The sequence below is a fragment of the Streptopelia decaocto genome (assembly GCF_964273445.1).
Source record: "Streptopelia decaocto genome assembly, chromosome: 7".
In the NCBI taxonomy this organism is placed as follows: Eukaryota; Metazoa; Chordata; class Aves; order Columbiformes; family Columbidae; genus Streptopelia; species Streptopelia decaocto.
The window spans coordinates 43,011,071-43,034,643 of record NC_138661.1 but is presented as its reverse complement, the minus strand read 5'-3'; the positions used below and the strand labels follow the sequence as shown (position 1 = coordinate 43,034,643).

Here is a 23,573-nt window from a genome sequence, read left to right as displayed (position 1 = left end):
TATTGCATACCAGAAGTTACAACTGTTTGTTCATCAGTGAGAGTGTATTTTGTCACTCTTAGATCTGGCAGGGTTAAGTGTTAAATCTACGTGTTAAACCTTCATTTTTCTACATGGAATTGTCAGGTGGTGTCATAGTTCTTCCCAGCTTTGTACAGGGGTTGGAAGTGACATCTGCACTTGGATGCAGCACTTCAGTCATGGGGACAATTTCAGGAAAAATCTTCTTTGCAAAAGCTGTGATGAGATATTCCAGTTTACACTGGTGAATTATTTTGCTGTCCCCACTAAGAACCTACACTCATGCAACTATGTAAAACAGTCCACTATCAGTATGTAATGCTGGGCTGGGGTGAATCTGCGGTTTGCACAGGATCTCTCTGCCATGTCAGTTAGTTACAGAAATTGCTATGCTACACAGATTGCTGGCAGAATGCTGGCTGTATATAACTTGGTCTGAAGTATCCAAGTCCTGATTTCTTCTTAGAAGAAATACAGTTGTCAGATTCCTTAGCCTTCAGGCTAGGTTTGTCTGATGTAAAAACTTGGATAAAGTATTTGGTGTATTTATGTTCTGCATGCAATTAAATGAACCATACTAAACCAATTTTGTTTTGAGAAACATTTGTGATTTAAGAGCATTCTCCCAGGCTTTCTACAGGTGGTTGTCAGATTTGCTGCTTGCTTTTCAAAGTGTTTATAGTTTTGGATTTTGCCTTTGATTCCTTGAGGTGTATTTTTTTCCCAAAGGTATCTAAGAGTTATGGGTTCCTCTGGCTATGTTAGATGTACTTTCGGTTCCTTTGAAGTTTTTAAATTAATTCTTTAGAGTGTTACATAGTTACATGTGGGAAGGGAAGACTTTCTTTTTAACATTAAAAAGTTGTTTACAAGTATATTCTTAAGCATTTACAAGATCAATGAGCTGTGTATTTCAGTTTTTTCAGAAAGCTTATTATGACAAAAATATAACTTGGCATTTATGACAACTTCCATAGGGCTTAAATATCTGGCAAAGATTGGGTTTAAAAGGAAGAAAACAAAAATTTTGAAGCCAGACATGTTAGCAGTAATCTGAGACCATATTTTGGCCATAAACAAATATTCTTTAATTAAACTTCAAAAAGGGAAAGGAATGTAGGTGAGGTAGAAGAAAGTGTCCTCAGGTAATATATTTGCCTGAATCACCAGTAGGAGCTTCATAATCCAGAATGTTATTGTGAAACGGAACAAAATCAGTATGTAAAGCATTCCCTGACTGATAGTCAAGTTTTAGTAATATTCTAGAAAATATAAATTCGTAATTTTGAAAAACGCAATTTAAAAATTACGTTTCAGATAACTGAGTTATGTTTCTCAGGATTTATGGATTGATTTTTGCTGTTCTTAGCTAGTATTATAAGAAAAGGGGTTTTTTATGTTTAGGATTTTGTGTTCCTTTAGAGGGTATAATTTATTAATTGAACAAATTAGGAAGAAATTAGAACAATTGAAAATTGCTATAAAATAGGGATAAAAAATTCTCAAGAGATTTTCCTCTGGAAAAGAGGACATAAGTACAGGTGATAAATATACAAGTATATTACAAGACAAGTTAGAAGAGGATATGGGTCACTTATCCACACTTCTCAAGGAATATAGAACAAAGGTTATGAAGGAGCCTTCAGAGCACTGAAAATGTGGGAACTCCAATAGCTTTGTGTAACTCTTCTTGCAGATGGACACAGTTTTTAGTTTGTTACCTACAGATAAGTAAATGGATTTGGATTTTCTGTAAAATGCTGCTGGACAACCATGATTGTAGTTCTGAAAAATAGCCTAGGAGGAAGCAGAGAAGAAATTATAAAAAAATAAAATAAATAAAAAATCCAGTGTTTGTATTTAAATATATGCTAGCTTCTGTCATGGGTCGGTTACTGAATCTGCAGAAAGAGAACCCTGAATCACAGCGTTGCGGCCCCTACTTATGAACTGATAGTACAGAAAGTCTGGATGGTTCCTGGTTGATTTGTGTATTATCATGCAAATGCAAAATAACATTTTTCCTTGTGTTGTTCTTTGCATTCCCTAATTCAGAGCCTTTTCATACATTTCCATCTGTGCTATTGTATGTCAGAGTTCCCATCTGCAGGTTCATTGTCATCTGTTGGTGATGCAGCTGTCAAAATAAAGTAATATAGGAGCTAGGATTGTGGGTACTGCTGTTGGTAACTCTGCTTCTGTCATGAGAGCCAAAAAGCCAGACAGGTAGGATAAGTCCACTGAATGTTATTAGGAAGCCACAAGACTTCTGTTGCCAGCCACGTTGTGTTTGCAGTCCTTTCTTTTGCACCTTTCATTTATTCTCTGTATTTTTGAAATGTGCATCTTCATTTTTGAGTCTGATGAGGATTGTTACCACCTCATTATGACGTCTGTCATTAGAAATATGCTTCACTTTCACAGTCCTCAGTGTTTTACAAGATGGAGTTCATGTTGTAATGATTGTTATTATCTGATTTTATCTCTGGGATACTCAATGTCTGTTTTTTTTTTTTTTTTCTCCTTTTAGAGTGAAGACTGGAACGACTAGAGGAAGTTGCATAGCTGCAGGTATGAACCAGCTACAGTTGGTATCCCTCAGTTGCCTATTGGAGATTTCTTTCAAAGGTTTAGAGAGAAGGTGGTTTTACTTTCAATTATGAAGGTAGTCATTTTCCACTGCAGTGAGCACTGTTCCTTGAACCTTAAATTCTTCCTGCCTTTTTACTGCTAAAGGGGGTTGGGAGCATTAACAATTTAGGACTGTGAGTTCTTTAGCTCCATCTGTGGTTTAATGATTTTAGAAACATGACAAACTACAAAGTAGAAATGCGTGTCTTCATGGTAATTTCTTGACCAGAACAAATCTCAAGTATTCTGTAGTACATGAAACCCTAAAGGTGGAACAACTCTCTGTGGGCTGAGATAAATTTGCTTATGTGCAGCAGAATGGGAACAGTCTAGTACGAAAATGCTTGGTGCAAGGATTTTACATTGCAGTTTTTTTAATGCCTCTGAAGTCCAGGAAGGGGGTAGTTTCATGAGGCAGCTGAGACAATTCCCCCTTATTCAGACTCCAATTGAGTAGTCCTGTGTCCTTTGGTTATGCTTGCTTCTCGTGATGGTTTGACTGCATGGTATGCAAAGTCAGCTTGACAACCCAACAAAGCAGCTCTTTTGTGATCAATTAGTTCTTTCCCCGATTTAGCAAGTTGGAGTGATTTGGTGTGTGGTCAGAGGAGGACAAAACTAATAGATCGGACTTTCTGGAACTGTGTGTCTTAAGAGTTTCAGTTCACTTGTGAGGACAGTTGACCTGTAACTGCTGTGTTAAGCAACACTATCATGCTCAAAGTGTGGCAATTGTTGCTGTTCTGATGAATCACCTTTGCTATGGCAGAAATAGTTAAGGTGTGCTTTAGGCTGTAGGCAACAAGGGAGAGATGAGTTTTGATATTGTCTAGAGAAAATGCTTTTTTTCTGCTGTGGTCAGACATTTGCTACAGTTTTCATAGATATATTGGAAAGGATTTACTTATGTCTGTATCAGAAAGAAAATCAAATTTGTCTTTGAAGTGCAGGATATCCTGTCTCTCCATATGTCACTCATCAGGACACAAAGAGCTAAAGTTGGATTAAGAAATCCAGGAACATTTTCAAGTTATTTTTAGAGAACTGGGGATTGACTTCTGTGTATGGAAGTACCAGTTAGAGGGCATTGGTCTCCAGGCATTGTGGGTGTTGTAAAACACACAACTTATTTCCTAAATTACTGGTGCTCTGTACTTTGCTCTTCCTAGCCATTTGTTTCTCCATTGGGACCACACAGAAGATAAAAAAGAGATAATACCGGTCATTATATAATACTTGTAGTTTAGTCTGAAGAGTTTGTGTCTTTTGAGACAGACTAATCTGTGCTTAGACCTAGTTTTTCAAACTCATGGGATTTTACCAATTACAAAGCACAGGTCCAGAATCAGTAGTTTGGGATTATTTAAATAACAAAATAATCAGATTATTTAAATAATAATGAAATAATCATCAAGTTTATGGTTGCTGAAAGTAACTCACAAAACTGAACACATCCATTTGGTGTGAGGTCCGTGGTTTCTCATCTTAAGAGCAACATAAAGTTGAATCATCTGTCCTAATACGGATGTAGAAAGGTGTCCAAATGAAAGAGAATCAAGTCTTTTCTTGAATATCTGATGATGGTATATAATATTGTCTGTACGCATTCCAGTATGAAATGCCTCTTATGATGATTAACTCCATAAATTGACTCCAGAGAGACATATCAGAATAAAACTGATGGCATTGCGCTTCGAGTCTGGTACCTCTGAGCAGGAGTCAGCTTTGCTTTGAGTTAAGGAATCAACCAGCCTTTGAAATAGCACTTGGTTTTGTTAGGCATTTTTCTGGTAGCTGCTGTCTATAACCAGACAGGTTTTTGAATAAAGAGTTTACTCTGAGGCTTGCAATTGTAGTGCTTGTATTGTTCTTACTGCCCTGCCCCTCCTTTAGGGTGATCCTGTTGTTCTGAAAATAAGCTCTCATGAAAGCTCCATTGGGACAGATCTGTAGGCATGGTGTGTGATGAAGAACAGCAGTTTATCTGGTTTTACCTGAAACATGTCTGTGTTCAAATAGAATTTCTGCAGAACTGAGCCTCTTCCAAAATGGAAGTCTTTGGTGTAGAGATGAAAAGAAGCATTAAGAGATTGTAGATTTGTCTACTTAGAAGGAGCTTTGGTTCTTTTACCATAACAGAATTTAATTCTTCCTCAATACTTCTAAAGCTATTTATAGTGTAGGAAAGTACATGTAAATTTTGTTTGGTGATAAATTTGTTTGTTTGGAGGTAGGGTGTGTTCTGGATCAGAGTATTCTTTTTCATTCTTTCTGGGCTTAGCTCTTCCTGAAGTTGAAGCCTACTATAGCATCTAAAGATTATTTAGACCTTGATAATAAGGAAATTCTAGATGGTCATGGCTGTATTTTCTTAGCTGATTAGGAAGACTATGGCACATATATATCATACTGTTTCTCCTTTGGCCTTTCCAAGAGGCTTGGAAAGTTTAGATATTTTTCAGAACTACACTCTCTGACATTTTTGTTATGGTCCTGCATGTGTAGCTTAATAGTTAGTGAAGTTTTGTAGGTGGCTGCTTGTCCAAATATGCAGCAGGAGTCTCAACTTTGATTAGGAGACAAGATAACAAAATAATAACTTCCTAAATTGATTGCATTTCTTCTGTGCCAGGAGTGATGCTGGAGCTTCCCTTGTTTCATCTGTTAGTATTTTCTACCCACAATGTATGTGGGAGCTTGAATTGTTTGCCTTTCCGGGAATACCACATCCCATCCCCATCTCCACTCTGCTCACAGACGGTACTGGAGCTGCACTGCTGCGTTTGCAGCCTTGTGCCAAGAGCCAGGGGATATCATGCCTTATTGTGTTCTCAGTTAATGCACTATGTAGACATTATTATTACAGCAATTACTATTTTAACTGCTTAGTGTGATCTTCTGGAGCTGCCTGGACTGCATTTGAACTCTCTTCAGGTAACATGCAACAAAAAGCTTTCATTTGAATAAAATGAAATGAGAAATAGTGATTGATTTTTTTGGTGTTGTATAATGTTAACTGGTTCACATTTGTGTCTGCTACTATTAGTAGAAAAAATTTGATTTTAAAGAACTCCTCAAAATGGCTTGCATTGCTGATGTGGTGACTGCAAAGAACAATGAGACTTGAGAGTTGTTCCTTTGTGTAGTCCAAAAGGTCTCCTGAAACTGGGAATGAAAAGGGAAGTAAAAAGAAAGCCTCTGTCATACTTCTCAAAGATTTTTAAACAGTACTGACTGCTGTTCTAAGACATTTCAGAAAGGAGACGTTTAAAAATAATCGAATAATATGAAGTTGGTTCCTTTGAATTAAGATTACACATTATGTTTCTTAAGTAAAAATGTAACTGACCCGTTCTTACCTTGTGCATGTGTAAAGTAAAATATTAAAGTATGTTGCTTGCAATAAATGTTGGTTAAAGGCATTTTTGATTCTCATGTAGGGCAATATGTGGCATTGTCCTGAAACTATATAGCTGGTTCTGTAGTCTCCCCTGGGTCCAGTATGCAACCACACAGCAATTGTCTGTGCAGATGTAGTTGCTTTGCCCATTGTAGTGTTTTGTGGCATGTTTGGCTTGAAGACAAGCACCATGATCAGAGCTTTCCAGGACCCAGTGGATTTCGAGTTTCTTTGCAGAATATCAACTTCTGGCTTTGTTTCAGTGGCAGAAAACTAACCTAAAATGTGTATTTAGTTGTTGAAAAAAATGTCTCTAGCAAATATTGCAGAGATTATGTTTGTTTCCAGTGCATCTTTTTGACTAAGTACAGAGATGCAGAATTGTATAATATAGGAGAAGACAGCAAAACACAGGCCTATTTGAAAACAGATTTCTAGGTCTTATGTTTGTATTTGCAAAGTAAGAAAAGTTGAAAGAGATATTAAATATTCTGTTCCATAGAACTGCTTGCAGTGTTGATTCTTACACAAAAACTGAAATACCTGGAGTTAAACTTCTGACCAGTCTTTTAAAAAAAATCATTTTTGTAAGCTCAGAGATAACATTCAGGGAGAGAAAGAGGGGAAAGTCAGTGTGAGTGGATCTGTACTAATGCTTGCAAGCTATCATGCCATGAAAGCAGAGGTATTCTTCTCTTCTACTGAAGTTCTAAGCATTGAAGTGCAAGCGTGATTTGTCTTCCATACTTTCTGTGTCTCATGATCTGAATAAACAAAAAGAAAGGGGGATAGGAACCCCTTCAAACCTTGCTGCTGCCTTAAATATTACATCCTGTCTTCTTTTAATAGTTCTCTGTCCTTTCACAGGATAGAAATGTGTGTCCTCGCTTCTTATACTCTCATTTCCTGCCTTGTCTCCTGGTCTGTGTCATTCTGCTTCCTTTATTTCCTCTTACTATTGTTGTGACCAAGCCACTTTTCCTACTTTCTCAAGAATTTTTTTCTGTCTACAGTGCCAAAGTGTCTACAGGTCTTTCAGATCTCTCTTAAGTACTTAAGATTTCCATAGTTTGTCTCTTGCAAAATATCAGCACTAATATTGTGTTCTAGCACTGTGATGCTAAAAACCACAAAATGCTTTCCACACCATCTATGAAATGTTGGCAGACATTTAAAAAAATAATTTTTAACTGAAATTTTGTTTTGCATACCTTCTTATAGAGCTAAGCTAAGCTGAAATACACGTTTCACATCTATTTTAAAAAAAAATGTTGTTTTTAACATGTATATGATATGCCTTCATTTAATGCGAGGAAGAAAACTATACACTTCTGCTTTAAAAGCAATTGCCCTGAGAATCATAGATCAATGCTTCTTCCTCATATCAATTATTAATTGGAAAATGTCTTGCAAAGAGGGATAAACGTGTGATGATTACTTCTTGTCTATGATTTGCCAAAATTCATTATCCTAGAGAGCCTGCATTAATGCTTGTTGTTATCTGTTCTACAACTACAGATCCTCTAATAGGTTGTCATGCATTAACTGCTCCAAATTCATTATTTGGTCTTTTGGCACATTGTTCATCTGCTCATTTGATTGTATATAGTATCTTTCACACCGTGTTTTCTCAGCCAGGCCTTTGCTGTCTTCTTTGCATCACAGTAAGTTTTACTGTATTATAGTTTTCTGGGTTTTATTTTTTAAAAATCACTACTACTACCAAGAACTAGCTGATAATGCTGGTTTTGGTCTCCATTTCTGTTCCCTTAGTCTGAAAAAAATGAGGAAATATGCAAGATGAAGAAACAAAATTTAGCTGGGAAGGACACAAGTTGAATATATACTTCAGATCACTACTCTGAAGGTCACAATTGCTAACTTTAATTACAAAATAGAAGCTTAAAGCTAGTAAAAGAAAATGCCTTACTCTGTAAAGACAACACAACAATTCAGGTATCTCTTGTTATGTTTTTATGAAGATTAATGGACATGTTTAATGTATCCTTGGGGAACAGGCATAAGAAGAAGATAATTAAATCGTCAAGAGAAGGTACAGTTTCTAGGAGAATATTTTAATTTAAACATTATACTTACATGGACATCTTTTTTATTTCTCTGGTAAGTTAATAGACTCTTACCCTAATGCTGCACAGGTACTCTCATTGAAAACAGGGTGGGTAGGTACTGGCTACCTTTGGGAAAGAGCATAAATACTAACTGAAGTTGACTATCAGTCTGTAAATGGCACTATTGCAAACTGTGATATTTGAAGTTTTTTGGAATTTCTGCCTTTGTGTAAAAAAAAAATAACTAAATAGATACAGATTCTGGAAATGACAGCTGTGATATTCCTCAAAATAATGCAAGCTTATTTGTGTAGCCTCAAACCAGGGAGCTTTGGAGAGGCTATTGGTTTGCTTAGGCCTGGTTGCCATAGGGGAGTAAGAAATGTTATGGTCAAAGATGGGTGTTTGAGGTCATTGTCAGGAGGCAGTTTCATGGCTGGTCAATTCCATATTTTTTCTCTTTTGGTATTGCCTATGTAGACCTTCGTAGTGTCATCACTGAAGCAGCCGACACAGCTGCAGCAGGTCACGCACTGACTTGGTGGCCTCATGCTGCTGTGTTAGCTGACAGCTGTATGCTGAGAAAGTAAAACTCAGGGAAGCATCGTGCAGCTGTTCTGCCCTAGAGAAGCAGATCATTGTCTGCAGAGCTGTGGGTTGCTCACATTTAAGAATTCTGATACCCACAGCCGTGACAGTGTATTCACAGCATGCTCATGTGTCCCCTCTCAGACGAGCAGATAAAGAGGCTATGTGTCAGAGAGAGGTGAGAGGAAAATTGTCAAAGTTTGGAGGCTCCCATTCTTTTTTAATTTTAGCAGAACAACTATTACTTTTTTCTATAGTGCTTTTTGTCTTGTCCCAACACAAATGCATAGGCATACTCCTGCTCTTTGGCATGTTCCAGACCCGTCTTAACCATTCACAAAGGCTAATAATCTGTAGTGTTTGTTTTCACCACAAAACTGACTTAGTGGTCTCTCGGCCTCTCTGTTTCTAGCTCAGGAAAACCTACTGTGGTTTGTATGGTAGCTTCTGATAGCTCTCTTCCAAGTACTTGTCCAGTCTGTTCTTGCACTCACATAAGTTTGTTGCATCTGCACTACCTTTCAACAAGGAGTTCCAAAAATTGCATGAAGTATCATCTCCTTTTTGTATCAGTTATTAAGATTTTGTGTTCTTAGCTGTCACTTGAAAATTTAGTTTACAGATACCAGCTGCTTAAGAAGGTAATAGCCACACATGACCTATTACAATTGATATATGCATTCACTTCATTGCTTGTTGTTTGAAATAAAAGAAAGAGGGCATCTAGACTGGTCAGGCAAGTAAATGTGTGGCAGTCAAAGCAGAACTGTTTAGAATCACATTGGTATATGGATAATACTGTGGATACAAGTCTTGCTTACTTGTTTTTGCTGTTACATGAAGGTCAAAGATTTTTCTATTGGATCATAAGTTGATTCCTGGACTTTATTGTACTTCTAGCAAAATGATGGCTTAATGTCACTGCCGTGTCTGAAGACCTGGTGTTCTAGGCTACTTTGCCGGTGTCCTTTAAAGTGCTTTTGCGCTAATGCATGCAGAATGGGGAACAAACAGGAGGAACTGAATGTCTATGCAGTCTGTGCTCTAATCTAGAAGTACTTTGATTAATAGATACCTGCTACAGAGACCTCAGTTGGATTTTTATTGGCTTGTTTTTAAAGGAAACAATGCACAAGCCATACACTGTGATTCCTTCTTGGAAACTTTTGAAGCCACTGTTCATATTCAAATAAATTTGTCAGAGCAGTAAATGTCTCAAGGCATTAAGTTCCTAATGATATAGCATTAAGTGAGAGGCAGATCAAAACAGAACATTCAGCTCTTGCCCTTTGCCCATCAGTGTGCAAGTAGCTCTGAACTAGTCTGGCTCTTGGCTATGGTCTGCACAACTAAACAGGTAGAAGTTACTGAAAGATCTCAGGACTCAATGGGGTTATTATAAGGAGGTAAGACACTTCTGTAGGAACAGCTTTTTTAGATCTGCTTTTGGTATGTATTGGCATACTTGTGTAAAGGGTTAGCTCTCCAGCATATTGGTTTATTGTATAGCAAACAGTATTCTCAGTTGTATCCCAAGAAAGCATCGCTGCATCCTGGTTTGCCTGTGTGACATATGGAAATTGAGGAGCTAAGGGAAGTTGTTTGGATTTTTGGATCAAGTTGGTACAGAGCTGGGAATAGAGCTGCCTTTTCTTCTGCAGCTTGTAATCCCTTGGTGCCTCTCTGAAAAAGCATGTTCAACCAATAGGTCTTTTCTGACCAATTTAATTCAAAACCACTTTGTACAACAGACTTACACAGGTATAGGACTTTATATACTGTTTTGCCACCTCGTAATTGTCATCTCAGTTACCGCAGAGAAGCAGTGACTTCTGTGGATTTAAGCCAGTGTCTTCTGTACCTATTTTCATGTGAAGATTTTGCACTTTATTTAGAAAGGTAAAAAGTTGTGACTAAGGAACTTAAGAACTGCCACACTGGACACATTCTAGTTTGTGTTTTCCTTCTGATAATGACTAGGACTATGTGCATTAGACAAAGGGGTCTAAAATCTTAATAATTATTGATCAGTCTGTATTTAAAAATGAGGTTACTTAGTTGTTCATTCCTAATGGTAGTTCTTACGTGCAGTATTTTGCTGCACATAGCCCATGGGTTACCTGTTAAAAAAATTTTAGAAAAAAGAAATTAGAAAATAGGTTTTGTGTAATTTATTTTGTATCATTTGTCTTTACTGTCAAATAAAAGGGTAACTTTAGCTACCATTTTATTTTTCCCTTTCTAAGAGCATTAGGCAGAGAAAACATCCTGTAATCCAGAGGGATAGGTGACTTGCTAATTCGTCTGCTGGAAGAAAGCTGGGAGTCCTGGGGATTCTTCAGTTAGACAGAAGTTCAGAATTAATTCCTTTTGAGCTTGCACAGAATTAATTGGAGCAGAAGCTACAGGTAAACAGGGCTTCATTCACAAGCCAGAGAAGTAGGTCAAGAATGTATTGATTTACCTCAATTTTTTCCCCAAAAATATTTTGAGGAAGGGGAGAAAAAAAAAAAACACATTAAATTATTTTTAGAATTAAATATACTTGCCTAATTTGTGAAAATCATCTAGATTTGGAGAGTATGGAGGAACTAAGTGCTCTCAGATAAATGCATGAGAGAGCACTGTGAAACTTTGCTGTTTCTGAGATAAAACCAGTTGTCATCCTTCCCCTACTGTCCTTTTTCTCCACCTGGAAACTTCTACAGAAATTTCATTTAAATAAAAATGTTTTTCAGATAATCTGAATTGTAGGCAGCCCTAAACTTCATGTATTCTGATGGTAAATTCAACTTGCTGATTGTGTCCAATTCCTATACTCACGGTGCGTGACTGCCATAGAGCTTGGCAGAGGAAGAAACTGCAGTTCCGGCAACTAGGTAAGGGGCTCTTTGTACCCAGTGAGGCATGGGGAGAGCGTTTGGATTTCAACATAGGCAAAAAACATTCTCACCACATGCTTACATGATCAACAATGAAACAACAAAATATTGACAAGTAGTTACTGTATTTTGATGCACATAACCTAGGGGTTATCTGTTTAAAAACCTGCAATTCAGCAACACTGCAGGGATCTGGATATGCACAGATAATACAAGGGGAAGTTTATTCTAGGATCTGTCTCCTTCAAAGCTTCATAGCATCTGATTTCCCCGTTGCCTGCATCCTTTCCCATAGTTTGCTCTCATCATCCCAGTAGTGCCTCAGTCTCAGATTTGTATGTGTTGTCTGAGATTCAGCCTATAAAATGAAAGATGGTATTATCTTTAGCTTTCAGAGTTAATTGCTCATTTAAATGAACAAAGCTTTCATAGGAAAGAAAACACCACACAGTTTTTTAGTTTTGTTATGTTTTGTTGTTGTTGGTTTAGGTTTTGTGCCCCAGGATGTGATGTAATTCTGTAAACTCAAAAATAAAAGAAAAACTTTTAGCATTTATACTCTGCAATCTCTGAGGAGCATATATAGTGAAATATTCTGCAGCATCATCTAGGGCTTCAGAAGTGTAAAAACCAAAAAACAAAAACAACTTTTGTCTGTAGTATGTAGAAGTTTTTAATGTTCATATTGTCCTATTAGCACCACAATTAAATGTGTAGCTACAGTCCATAGGGCTTGGAATTTCAGACATTGTTTCTATTCTCCTTTGAATAGAAACAGTCAAAGAATGGATCTGGAAGCCAGCAGGGATTTGACATCTGAGCAAAAAATAAGTGTGTTTAGCTCTCCTGTTTTTCTTTCTTTGTGAGCAGTGGCTAGGATGACTTTTATGGGGTTTTTTTGTTATTCCACAGAAACACTGCTTCCTCATTCAATTCTTATTTCTGTGCAGTAGTGAAATACCATTTTTTTTCGACTCTTTCTGATATTTTCACAAGTGCAGTCCATAAATCTTTTCATTTCACTATGTACTACAAATCTGTGTGTACCCTAGTGTTTTGTCACTGAAATTAATTTTTCTTTCTTTCTTTCTTTCTTTCTTTCTTTCTTTCTTTGCATGTGAAATATTTTTGGCACACTTCATTAAATGAAGTGAGCACATCACAGGAGAAATTAGAGCAAATATAACAAGAACTAAAAATTAATATGTACCAGGATAGTTGCACAAAACTAATGTTTTAACTATCGAAGCAAGTAGGCTGAATTTGACATGGAGTGTAGCAGTGCGACAATGCCTGTAATTTGTTGCAGTTTTGTCTTAAGGGAACAAGCAGGTATGACTTCCATTTTGGGGAGCAGAGAGATGAGGGGAAGGGTGTCTGTAGGATACAATCATGATGACTTAGTGATTTTCTTCAGTAAACTAATAAATCTCAGTAACCTTCTTTAAGACCCATTTTCTAGAGTGTCTGTAGCCAGTATAATCTTTGATCAAACCTACAGTGAATGTGGCTGTTGGGGTATTTTACTGGCTGCTTAAAAAATCTCAAGACTACTGGAAGATCAGAAGGAATGAATTCTGATCTTCATAGGTAAGAGCAGAACTTACAGTGTTGTCTGTATGTTTATGTGAACAGTGGCAAGAACCCCACTGTCTCTTGTGCTGTTCTAATCATCTAAATCTGAAGTGTTTCTGTGGGCTTATTTTAGAGAAATACATAAAGTGGGCTCCAGGCTCAACTTAACATTTCGATATGATGTGTTTTACACAACATGGTGTTTTTCAGTGTTGATGAGTCTGAAGGGTAGATATGAATAATTTACTGAAAGCTAATAAGTTGACCTGTGCTCCCTAGTGCCTATTTTTATGCTCTTAACAGTGGTGTTAGAAGATACCTTACACCTTTTTGATTAAAGAATAAGCTTTCTTGCATTTACCACATAGTAAGAGCATGCATGAAGTAGTTACTGTTAAATATCTGATGTCTGCTAAATTCACGTCCTCTCTTATTTTGCAGTAACACACATATCTCTTTGTATTACGAGGCCTAACTCTTTTTAATAACCTTTTAATTAACCTTGCTGTAGGTGCAAGATGGGAAATGTTCTTTTTTTCAGAGGCTGGAATGGTTATTTATGAAAAAAATAATTGGCATTCTGTAACTGTGCAAGTGTGAAGAAAGCTGTATATACTGGCCAGTCTAAATAAGTGCAAGTACATGTTTCAGTCATTGACAGACAAGAAAGAAGCAATCGCAGCTGCCCAAGCATGTATTCCTTGATGCTCTAAGAGTTTATTTTGCAGTTATATTGACTGTATATGTAAGGCTTATCTGGATTCATGTTTGGCTTTTAATTAAGTCATCCCTCCTGGAGTGCTTGGACACACCTGGCTACTTCTGCCGCACTTACTCTCTGCTATCTCATATTTTTGCATCTGTCAGTGCATCCAGTATTACCCAGATTATCTCCCCATTAGTTTGGGTTTTGGAGATTTATCAAGAGGTCTGTATTGTGTGTATAAATATAAATACCGTATAAAACCCTTGAGCAAGATGTTATTCCTGCTTTAATGATGAAGCAGCTGAGGTGTTCTGATCAGTCTTTTCAAAGATTATAAACAGTTTTCAACATATCACTGTGGTTTTCCCTTTCTTTATCATCTATAGGCTCTGCATATCTCTGGATTTATAGATGCATGGTGAGCAAAGTATGTTTTTCTTCTATAAAAGAAGTATGTTTTGATGTTCTGTGGTAGTTAAGGAATTTTTGAGTAATCAAATCTGCTTAGCTTTGATTTCGTTGGCAGGTTCAGAGAAACAATTTAGTTGGCATTTTTCTCCCTAGAAGTTAGGAAAATGTCAAAAATAGTGCACAAGGTAAAAAGAGTGAGATCAGCCACTGAAAACGTTTATGGTGAAGGAACCTCTTGACTTCACACCTTAGTATTGGTGATATGGGAAGTGTCTGTCTGAACCTCAAGGCCTTGAACTGCCATTTTGAAAAGCAAGGAGTTGGGGATGGAAAGACTGGAGTTGGTATTCTTTCTGCTCTGTTACCCATTGCTATCTTCATGGATCTGACAGTCTGTTTATCTGACAGAGCACTCAGTACTGCTTCGCCAGGGAAAATTGCACAAAACAAGCCCAGTGCATCAGCATTTTCATTGTGTATTAAGCTGAGCCTCCCTTCACATGGTCACATCCCCTTTTTAATCTGGGATTCCATGTCCCTTTCCCAGTCCAGCCTGTTTCTGTGGTGTCTATTGCTGGTCTCCCTGAGCTTCTGTTTCTGTGGTTTGAGTGGTTTTTTTGTGTGGCTGAGTGTTAAGACCTGCAGGACTTTTGGAAGTGGCGTTGTTTGGGGGTTAGGCAATACACTGATTTAGTGTTAGTAGTTTGTCACAGACTGAGGTGATGGCTGCGTTCAAGTTGGATTTCCTCCCAGAGATGATGGTGGATCACTGCTCCTTGAATGCTAGCACTGTGTAAGTATTTTGTCTTCATGTCTAAGTTTATGACTAAAGTGATCATTGGAGTTGCTGTCTCTGAAGCCTCTGCTGTCTGATGAACTCCCTTTGGGACGGAGGAAAGGAGAGAGAGCAGAGACTGCAGTTTGTTTTCCTGAAGAAATCCTAGTGGACATTGACAATTGATGTTGGATTCTGGTTAGGGCAGAAAAATAATCTGATAATTTGGGGATGAGGGCTAAGGAGGAATACAGCTGTTTAGCAGTGTTGTTTATAGTGTGCTACAGGTGCTGATTATTATAAAAGCAGTTATTTAAATCAGTTGTTGGGAGAGCAGTTTCTATTCTTCCCTATTAATTACTTGAGGCTAAACATTTTAATTAGGAATGAAAAATTCCTTGAATACTGTGGAGGTCATGTTAAGAGTTGCCCAAGTAACAGGAAAAATGCCTGTGGCATAAAAGGCAACACTGAAAATTATTATTGGAAGGGAGTAAATGACTTCTCAACTGGAATTAAAAGGTGTTGAGTTAAGAGAGGTAGTTTACCTCTTTGTAAAATGCATTGTTTGCCTTGGATATTTGGAGAGGTGCTGATGCTTTCTGCGTGGAAAGGTAGAGAGGAGTGAAAGAATTTATGATGATTCCTTCCCTCCTAGTAAGAAGCTTTGTTTCTGAGGTCTGTTCATACAGTTGTAAATTTAGAAGCTTTCCCAGCATCAGTTTTTCCTTAGGCTCTGAACAGCACCCTATTAAGGGGAAAAAAAATAACTAAATGTTATCTGGTTTGGAATTTTTTTTAATATGCTGTTTGGGGGAAATATGATTGCAGATGGACAGAGTTACTGTAATGTGCAGTTACTAAGCCATTCAAAAACTGTCTTTAAAGGAAAAACGCAGAGATGAAGAGAGCTGACTCCTCTGGAAGAAGGCCACCTGTATTCTTCAACAAAGAGTTTGGGGGCAGGGGGAATCATTGTATAGTTGCTATTTCACTCCCCATGTCCTTTCTAGATTATGCAGGGGTTGGTCAGCAATTTTAGCCTACTGATCACTATAGCTACAATAGGGTGTCGTTACAGTCAGTCTTCCACAGAGATCAGTCCTGTGATATATATAGATATATATATATATAGCAGGTTGTGACCTCACATTGCACTTTGCAGACTATGAGGAGTGAATACAGAAAGTAGTATATGACTGTCAATTAGCTGGGTGGAGTATAACATGGTTGTATTAATAGGCTATAAACTGTTCGTCTGGCTAGATGTAATGCCTTGAAGCCTAGTGAAGATTCCCATACTCGTAACTTCTGTGTTGTTGTAGTCTAGGAAGTGACTTTTTTCCTATATTAACACCCTATCATTATTTAACTTGATTCAGCCTGTGACTGACTAGATTGTCCAATCCCAACCTCTTCATGTGCAACCTAAGCCTGTTTTATTTCTTCCAGATATTGTTGGAAGCTCCCCAGTTTTACTAAGAGCTCTTGCCTTGCAAAATTTTAATTAAAGTTCTTATCTCTTTTACCTGTTTCTGTTTTAAGATGGATCTTCACCCTGGGAAACAGTTACAGATAGTCACATTTAAAAACAATGAAAAAAATGTTATCCTTTCATTTTCACTGGTTACTGGTAGCTTCAGTAGTTTGTGGGTAGACTGAGTTTTGGTTCCTTCCTATTCTGGTTTCTTTTTCTGTAAAATTGTACATGGTTGAACTAGTAATATTTTTCAGTTATCTCAACAGATTTATCTCATGAAACCCAAGTGTTGACTACATTTATAGGAACAGATGTTATTATAAGAGAAGTTCTAAGCAGCTGTGTAGAGTGTTTGGTTTCCAAATACACAACTTGTCAATGAATGTGGATGATGTGTTTGAATATTCTCAGGACTAGGAATGTGCAAGAGTCTCTCTTTAGATGTGTATTTTAATCATATACGTTTATGTGTGTAGAAATATATTTTTTTAATCTTACTGGAAGCATGCTGCTTCTAGCTGCAATAGCACCTGGAATCTGTGAAAAGATATAAACCAGAAATTCCTTCTTGTTTTTCGTAGCTCAAAGAAAATGAATGGAACACTGGATCACCCAGACCAACCTGATCTAGATGCCATCAAGATGTTTGTGGGTCAGGTCCCACGGAGCTGGTGTGAGAAGGATCTAAGAGAACTTTTTGAACAGTATGGTGCTGTCTATGAAATCAATGTCTTGAGGGACAGGAGCCAAAACCCTCCTCAGAGCAAAGGTGAGAACTTTTGTACTTCTAATGTGAGACTTCAGGTGCTTTCACGTAGTTACAGTCTTAGTTGTTTGCTTATTCAGACTTACGTGTGTGTTGGAGCTCTGTGTGGCCAAGTGTACATGCACACCCAGGATGTATAGTCTTTGTGTGTCAGATTATACTTGGACTGTGATCCAGTCATTAGCTGAGCTGAGGAAAATCGAAAGGTTTTTAGAGCTCAGAAGTAATGGAGATGCTTGAAGAGTATGGATTATAATTGTAAAGCAGAACATCAAGCTGATACTGTGTTGCTCCAGAGCATCATTGTGATGCTACAGTGTGACTGAAATGTTGCTGAAAGTGTCACAGTTTCATATAAAATGTAAAATTGAGGTCTTAGCCATTTGTGTATATCAAGTACTTGTGTATGTCAGATCTTAGCTAAATGCCTTACCTGGATTTGCACTTGAGTTATATGCAATATCTTCCTGTGAAACTAGGTAAGCTTTTGGTACTAGTAAATAATTGTTGAGTTTGAAAATGGAAGTAGCCAACAATTATTTGGCAGATGTATCTAAATGTTTGTTAACGGTGTTTTGGTGATGTGGGGTCGGTTCTGAATATATCCTATTTTAACACCCATAGAAGTCTTTCCTAAGCTGACGCAATCAGTAGTACCTACCTATTTACATGTCTAACCTCTTCTGTTTGTCATATGTTTTACTTTGGAAGGTTAGAAGCAGGACTTGCAGTTTCTGTAGGGCACATCAAGATTCGTATTGTTCTTTCTTGGCTAGAATTGTGTTTTAATTGCAGGGTGCTGTTTTGTTACATTTTATACCCGTAAAGCTGCACTAGAAGCACAGAATGCTCTTCACAACATGAAGATCCTCCCAGGGGTAAGAGAAGAGCCATGCTTTCTTTGCAACTCTGTCTTGTTTTTCTGAGCCCTGCTACCACTGGTGTACAAATGTATGTTTTCTTGCCCTCAAATCATGTTGTAAAAGAATTATTCAAAAGAGCAGTGTCATGAGATTTCTATAACAGATCTTAAGGGAATTTTGGAGCATTTGGGGGAATAATATGGTGGTGAAGTGGGTGGACATGGCTTCTATAATGCACTCTGAGGAAGAATGATGGCATATCATTAGGAAAGCTGTTTTTAATTCGAGAAATTTAGGTATTGTTACCTATGTATTTCTGTGGAGGATATTTAGGCTACCATTTTTTTCTTGCACAATTCCTATGGGATATATTTAATATAGTATAAATTGAATGTGTCTAGGATTAAATAATCTTTTTACATTTCAGATGCACCATCCTATCCAGATGAAACCAGCTGACAGTGAAAAGAGTAATGGTAAGCCGTACTAAGGCCTGAGTTTGGCATCACACTAATAGGGAAGCTTAAAGAGCTTCCTTTTGTTGAACAGCTTCTGATGCAGTAATCTTGAATTGGAAACCTGATTTTTTTTTTAAAAAAAAAAAAAAAGTGTATTTTCAGTATAGTGAGTGGTGTTCCATGACTCAGTATCCCCCACTGCTGCTGCTTGTGGTAGAACCATGTTAACAGTTAGGGAAACATCCAGTGAGTTCTTCTTTGTACTAAGATGGTTTAAATCTTTGTTGAGGACATGGACAGTGGGATTGAGTGCTCCCTCAGCAACTTTGTGGATGACACCAAGCTGAGTGCTGTGGTTGATGATCTAGAGGGAAGGGATGCCATCCAGAGGGACCTGGACTGGCTAGAGAGGTGGGCCCATGTGAACCTCATGAAGTTCAACAAGGCCAAGTGCAAGGTCTGGCACCTGAGTCGGGACAATCCTAAACATGGATACAGGCTGAGCAATGAGTGGGTTGAGAGCAGCCCTGTGGAGAAGGACATGGGGGTATTAATGGATGAAAAGCCAAATATAAGCTGTCAACGTGCACTTGCAGCCCAGAAAGCCAGTCATATCCTGGGCTGCATCATAGGAAAGGCTAGCAGGTCAAGGGGAGTGATTTGCCTCCTCTACTCCACTCTGGTGAGACCCTACCTGGGGTACTGTGTTCAGCTCTGGGGCCCCCAGCATAAGAGGGATATGGACATGTGCGAGCGAGTCCAAAGCAGGGCCATGAAGCTGATGAGAGGGCTGGAGCACCTCTTCTGTGAGGTCAGGCTGAGAGAGTTGAGGGTCTTTAGCCTAGAGAAAAGAAGGCTCCAGGGAAACCTTATAGCAGCCTGCCAGTACCTAAAGGGGACCTACAGGAAAGATGGGGAGGGATTCTTCATGAGGGAGTGCAGTGACAGGATGAGGGGTAATGGTTTCAAACCAGCAGAAGATAGATTTAGATTAGCTATTTAGAATAAATTGTTTTTGTACAGTATGGTGAGGGTGGTAAGACACAGGGGTTTCCCAGAGAGGTTGTGAATGTCCCCTCCCTGGAAGTGTTCAAGACCAGATTGGATGAGGCTTTGAGCAACCTGATGTGGTGGAAGGTGTCCTTGCCCATGGCAGGGGGGTTGGAACTAGATGGATGATCTTTAAGGTCCTTTCCAATCCAAACCTTCTACGATTCCGTGAAATCTGGAAATGCTTTTTCAAGTGCTTGACCAATTTGAAATAAAGCTTGTTGCAGCTAGGGTGGGAGTCAAAGCTTCTCCTAATATACAAGGGAGACTGAGAATTCACAACAGCTCAGTAGAGAAAAAACTGTTGCTATTTCTGCACATTGGCCATTTTGGATGGATTAAGACATTTAGCATCTACCATTGGGTTAATGATTATTTATCCATGTATTTCCACAACAAGGTTATATACATACATACCTACATGCTTAAATATGTGTATGTCCTTATATATATTGCTGCAAGGTAAGCAAAGACAGTGTTTAGCATCATGTAGTTTCAGCCTTTCTAGGCTTGGCTGAATTTTATTTTCTTCATTTTCCATAGTTACTATTAGTGTTGCTACATGAAGATGACAGTCCTGGTTCCAGAAAGCGTATGTTGAATTAATTGGAAACAGAAGATGAGATATATGGGTAACATAGTAGGAGTAATTCCATCTGCAAACTCCTCTATATGTATACAGGATATCTTTCTGTGTCAATATATCTAGAAACGAGTAATTCTTCTGAAGTATTGTTGAGACAACATAGTATGTTCTCTAAACAAAAATTGATCTTGCATTATACACACATGAATATCCTGGAAAAATAATGGAAAGAGGAAAAAAAGTATTTAATGGGATTTTAGGGTGACTCTTCAGAGGCTATTACATAATTATATGAGTTTTAGTAAAAGATGCAGGTGAAAATGTAAATAATAAAGTATCAGTTAAAAAAGAACTTTAATTTGCTATAAATAAAAGGGATTCTGGATCTCTTGATCTAAAATGGACTGCAAAAAGCATTTGAAGGAGCTTGGAAGTGAACTGGCTACAACATTAAGATTTAATAGTCAATCAAAATCATGTCAGATGGAATAGTTTGGAATATTCCTCTTCAACACCATAGACTCAGCAGATAAGTTGATTTCCCCTCATCATGGCACTAAATAAGAAATTACTTTCTCTGTTGAAGCCTTAAACTGTGCTACAGCCTTCGTCGTAATACATCTTATATTGCGCTGAATGCTGTATTTGCAAACTGGTATATATTTTGAAATGGTATTCTGCATAATTTGATTCACCCTTTTAAAACAATATTTCAGACATGACTAGCATCCTTAAATAAACAAAATGAGAGATACAGAGTTCTACTCTGGATTCAGATTCACCCCACTCACGTGATGTTAAACTGACATTAGTAATCAGTAACTGAAAAGCTTAAAAAAAAGTCTTTCTGGACCATTTTTTTTTAAATAGTCTGCACACTGTAACGTATTCTACAACTCTAATGTATCTGGTAACATCAGCATTTAGAGGCAAGATACAGTAGCACACAGTCCATTGTTCTGATTTGAAGTGTTATTTTCATGCTTTTGGTACAGATCAGAACGGATGAATCTGAAACAGAAGTAAAACTGTTCTGTTTTAGCAACAGCTTTTGCTTCCAGTGTTGAGACAGAAGCATGAGGAAATTGGCAGATCTAAATTTAAGTGATTGGCATGACAAAGAGGCTAGAAAGAAGCTTCCAGCAGCTCACTTCCTTGTTTAGATACAGCTAGGTATGTTGGTAATCTAAAGATAGAAGAGACAGAGGAGAGAGGATTAAAATAGTCCAATAAAATACATACAAGTCTTCTCTCATTCACCGGGAACTGAATGTAGGAGATAAAAGTGCTGAATCTGACATATTTTTTCCTTTTCTTGCATTCTTGCAGTTCACAGGCTTGCAAGGGATAAATAGTCAGCAAGTGTAAACACAAAACATTGTAAAATAGGCATCCTTCAGGTCCATTGAGGTATCTCATATACATCCTCTTAAATCAAAGATATTCCATTATTGGGAATCTGATTTTAACAAGCCTGTCCTCTAAATAAAAGGGAAGTAACTGCAGTCGCTGGAGAAGACTTAACAAAATAATACCTAGTAAACACATATTTGCTGGTAATACTGTTATCCTTTGATTTCTTAGCAGTAGAAGATAGGAAGTTGTTTATTGGAATGATATCCAAGAAGTGCAATGAAAATGATATCCGAGTGATGTTCTCCCCCTTTGGGCAGATTGAAGAATGCAGGATATTACGGGGCCCAGATGGCCTGAGCCGAGGTAAGCAGGAAGCTTTGCCGACAGTTCAAGATTCTTTGCTGGATGGGGCCTTTTGCAGCTTAAGGTGGCATTTCAGCTCTTTCCGTGATTCCCTCTGCCCCTCTAGGCATTTTCATTTCTTTATTCATCACAGTAATTGTGGATGTACTGAATGACTTGGTTCCTTTTTTTTCTTTCCCCAGGTTGTGCATTTGTGACTTTTACAACAAGAGCCATGGCACAAACAGCAATCAAAGCAATGCACCAAGCACAAACCATGGAGGTAAAACAAGTTAGTGGGTGTCAGGAGAAGATTTAATTTGTCAGGCAGTAACTGTGGAAAGCAGAGAGAAGGATAAGTGCAGTGTGTGTTTCTTTGCAAATACTATCCCTGGACCTTTGTGTTTATTCTGCTCCTGCTCTCTGCAGAGAAAATAGCAAAATACACATTTGAATTAAAAACAAATTAGATTTTGAACCTTTAATGAAATGTGCCATTTGGAGGGAAAAAAAAAAAAAAGTGTGCTTCCGGTGACCGAGTAGTATATTTGTGACTGCTGGGGATAGCAAGTATGTAATTGTTTGAATTGCTCTTTGCAGGGTTGCTCTTCTCCCATTGTGGTAAAATTTGCAGACACGCAGAAGGACAAAGAGCAGAAACGAATTGCTCAGCAACTCCAGCAACAAATGCAACAGATCAGTGCTGCCTCAGTATGGGGAAACCTGGCTGGTCTCAACACACTTGGACCCCAATACTTAGCAGTGAGTTTCTGATTTGGGTTCATCTCTTCAGGAATTACAGTGGCTATCTTGTAGTGTTTAATGTGTTCATTTTTAGAAGGCTCTTGGTAGATAGGAGCAGAGTTCTTAATCCCATTTTTGGGGTGAGGAGGCTGAAATTAAGTTATGTGGTAGCAGTTAGGATACATTTAAGTGAGGATTTCAACCCCAGTCACTGTAGCCCTAACTACTGAAACTTTTTTTCCATCTTCTGTAGAATGGCTTTCTGCTGTCCAAGTAGAAAAGATGATCAGGTTAGAAGCACCAAGCAGCTGACAGTGCACAGTAAAAAAAAAAAAAAACAAAAAAACCCACAAAACAGACAAGCTACAGAATATAGAAGCTACTCTCTAGCAAAAAATGACACAACAGAGGGTAGTCTGCTGTTCATCACTGATTTTTAGTTGATTTTGCTGGGCTTCTAAAGGGTGAACTTTTCATGAACTGATGTGCTGTGGCTCACAAGGGTTGCCAGAGTAGCTATGAGAAGTATATTCATGCAATATAATGTCTTGGGAACAGAAGAGGAAAATTTCATCTCATTCTTGGTATGGTGCACTGCTGAAGTGGGGACATTATGTCTTTTACTACTGCTCTAGGTTTGGTAGATTAGGATTTCTTATGACAACACCTAGTTAATGCAGAAAGGAATAAGAGATCACTTTAAATAACTTCTGAGCTGAGGCTTGAAATTTCTCTCATGGCTGCAGTGGCTCATTGGTTTTGGTATGGCATTTGCCATTTGTCCTATGCTGGCGGTGTCAGCTGTAAAGTCTGGCTTGAGGTAGTATATCATATGGGGTGGCAGTGCTGCCTGAGGTGATTTGAATAGGA

General features: G+C 38.0%; 1 protein-coding gene across 11 annotated transcripts in view; it reads left to right on the top strand.

Moving 5' to 3' along the window:
- CELF1 (CUGBP Elav-like family member 1) overlaps window positions 1-23,573 on the top strand; it is a 69,461-nt gene that overhangs the window by 15,792 nt on the left and 30,096 nt on the right. For 7 of the 11 annotated variants that reach the window (XM_082059330.1, XM_082059329.1, XM_082059331.1 and 4 more), the window contains exons 2-8: window positions 2,552-2,592; window positions 17,120-17,307; window positions 18,100-18,182; window positions 18,595-18,643; window positions 21,846-21,980; window positions 22,163-22,242; window positions 22,560-22,721. In XM_082059330.1, coding sequence (XP_081915456.1) covers window positions 17,130-17,307; window positions 18,100-18,182; window positions 18,595-18,643; window positions 21,846-21,980; window positions 22,163-22,242; window positions 22,560-22,721 — 687 coding nt within the window. In that variant the 5' untranslated portion in view covers window positions 2,552-2,592; window positions 17,120-17,129. The remainder of the gene's footprint in view (window positions 1-2,551; window positions 2,593-17,119; window positions 17,308-18,099; window positions 18,183-18,594; window positions 18,644-21,845; window positions 21,981-22,162; window positions 22,243-22,559; window positions 22,722-23,573) is intronic. The other 4 variants (XM_082059328.1, XM_082059327.1, XM_082059334.1 and 1 more) reach the window with 1 other exon arrangement.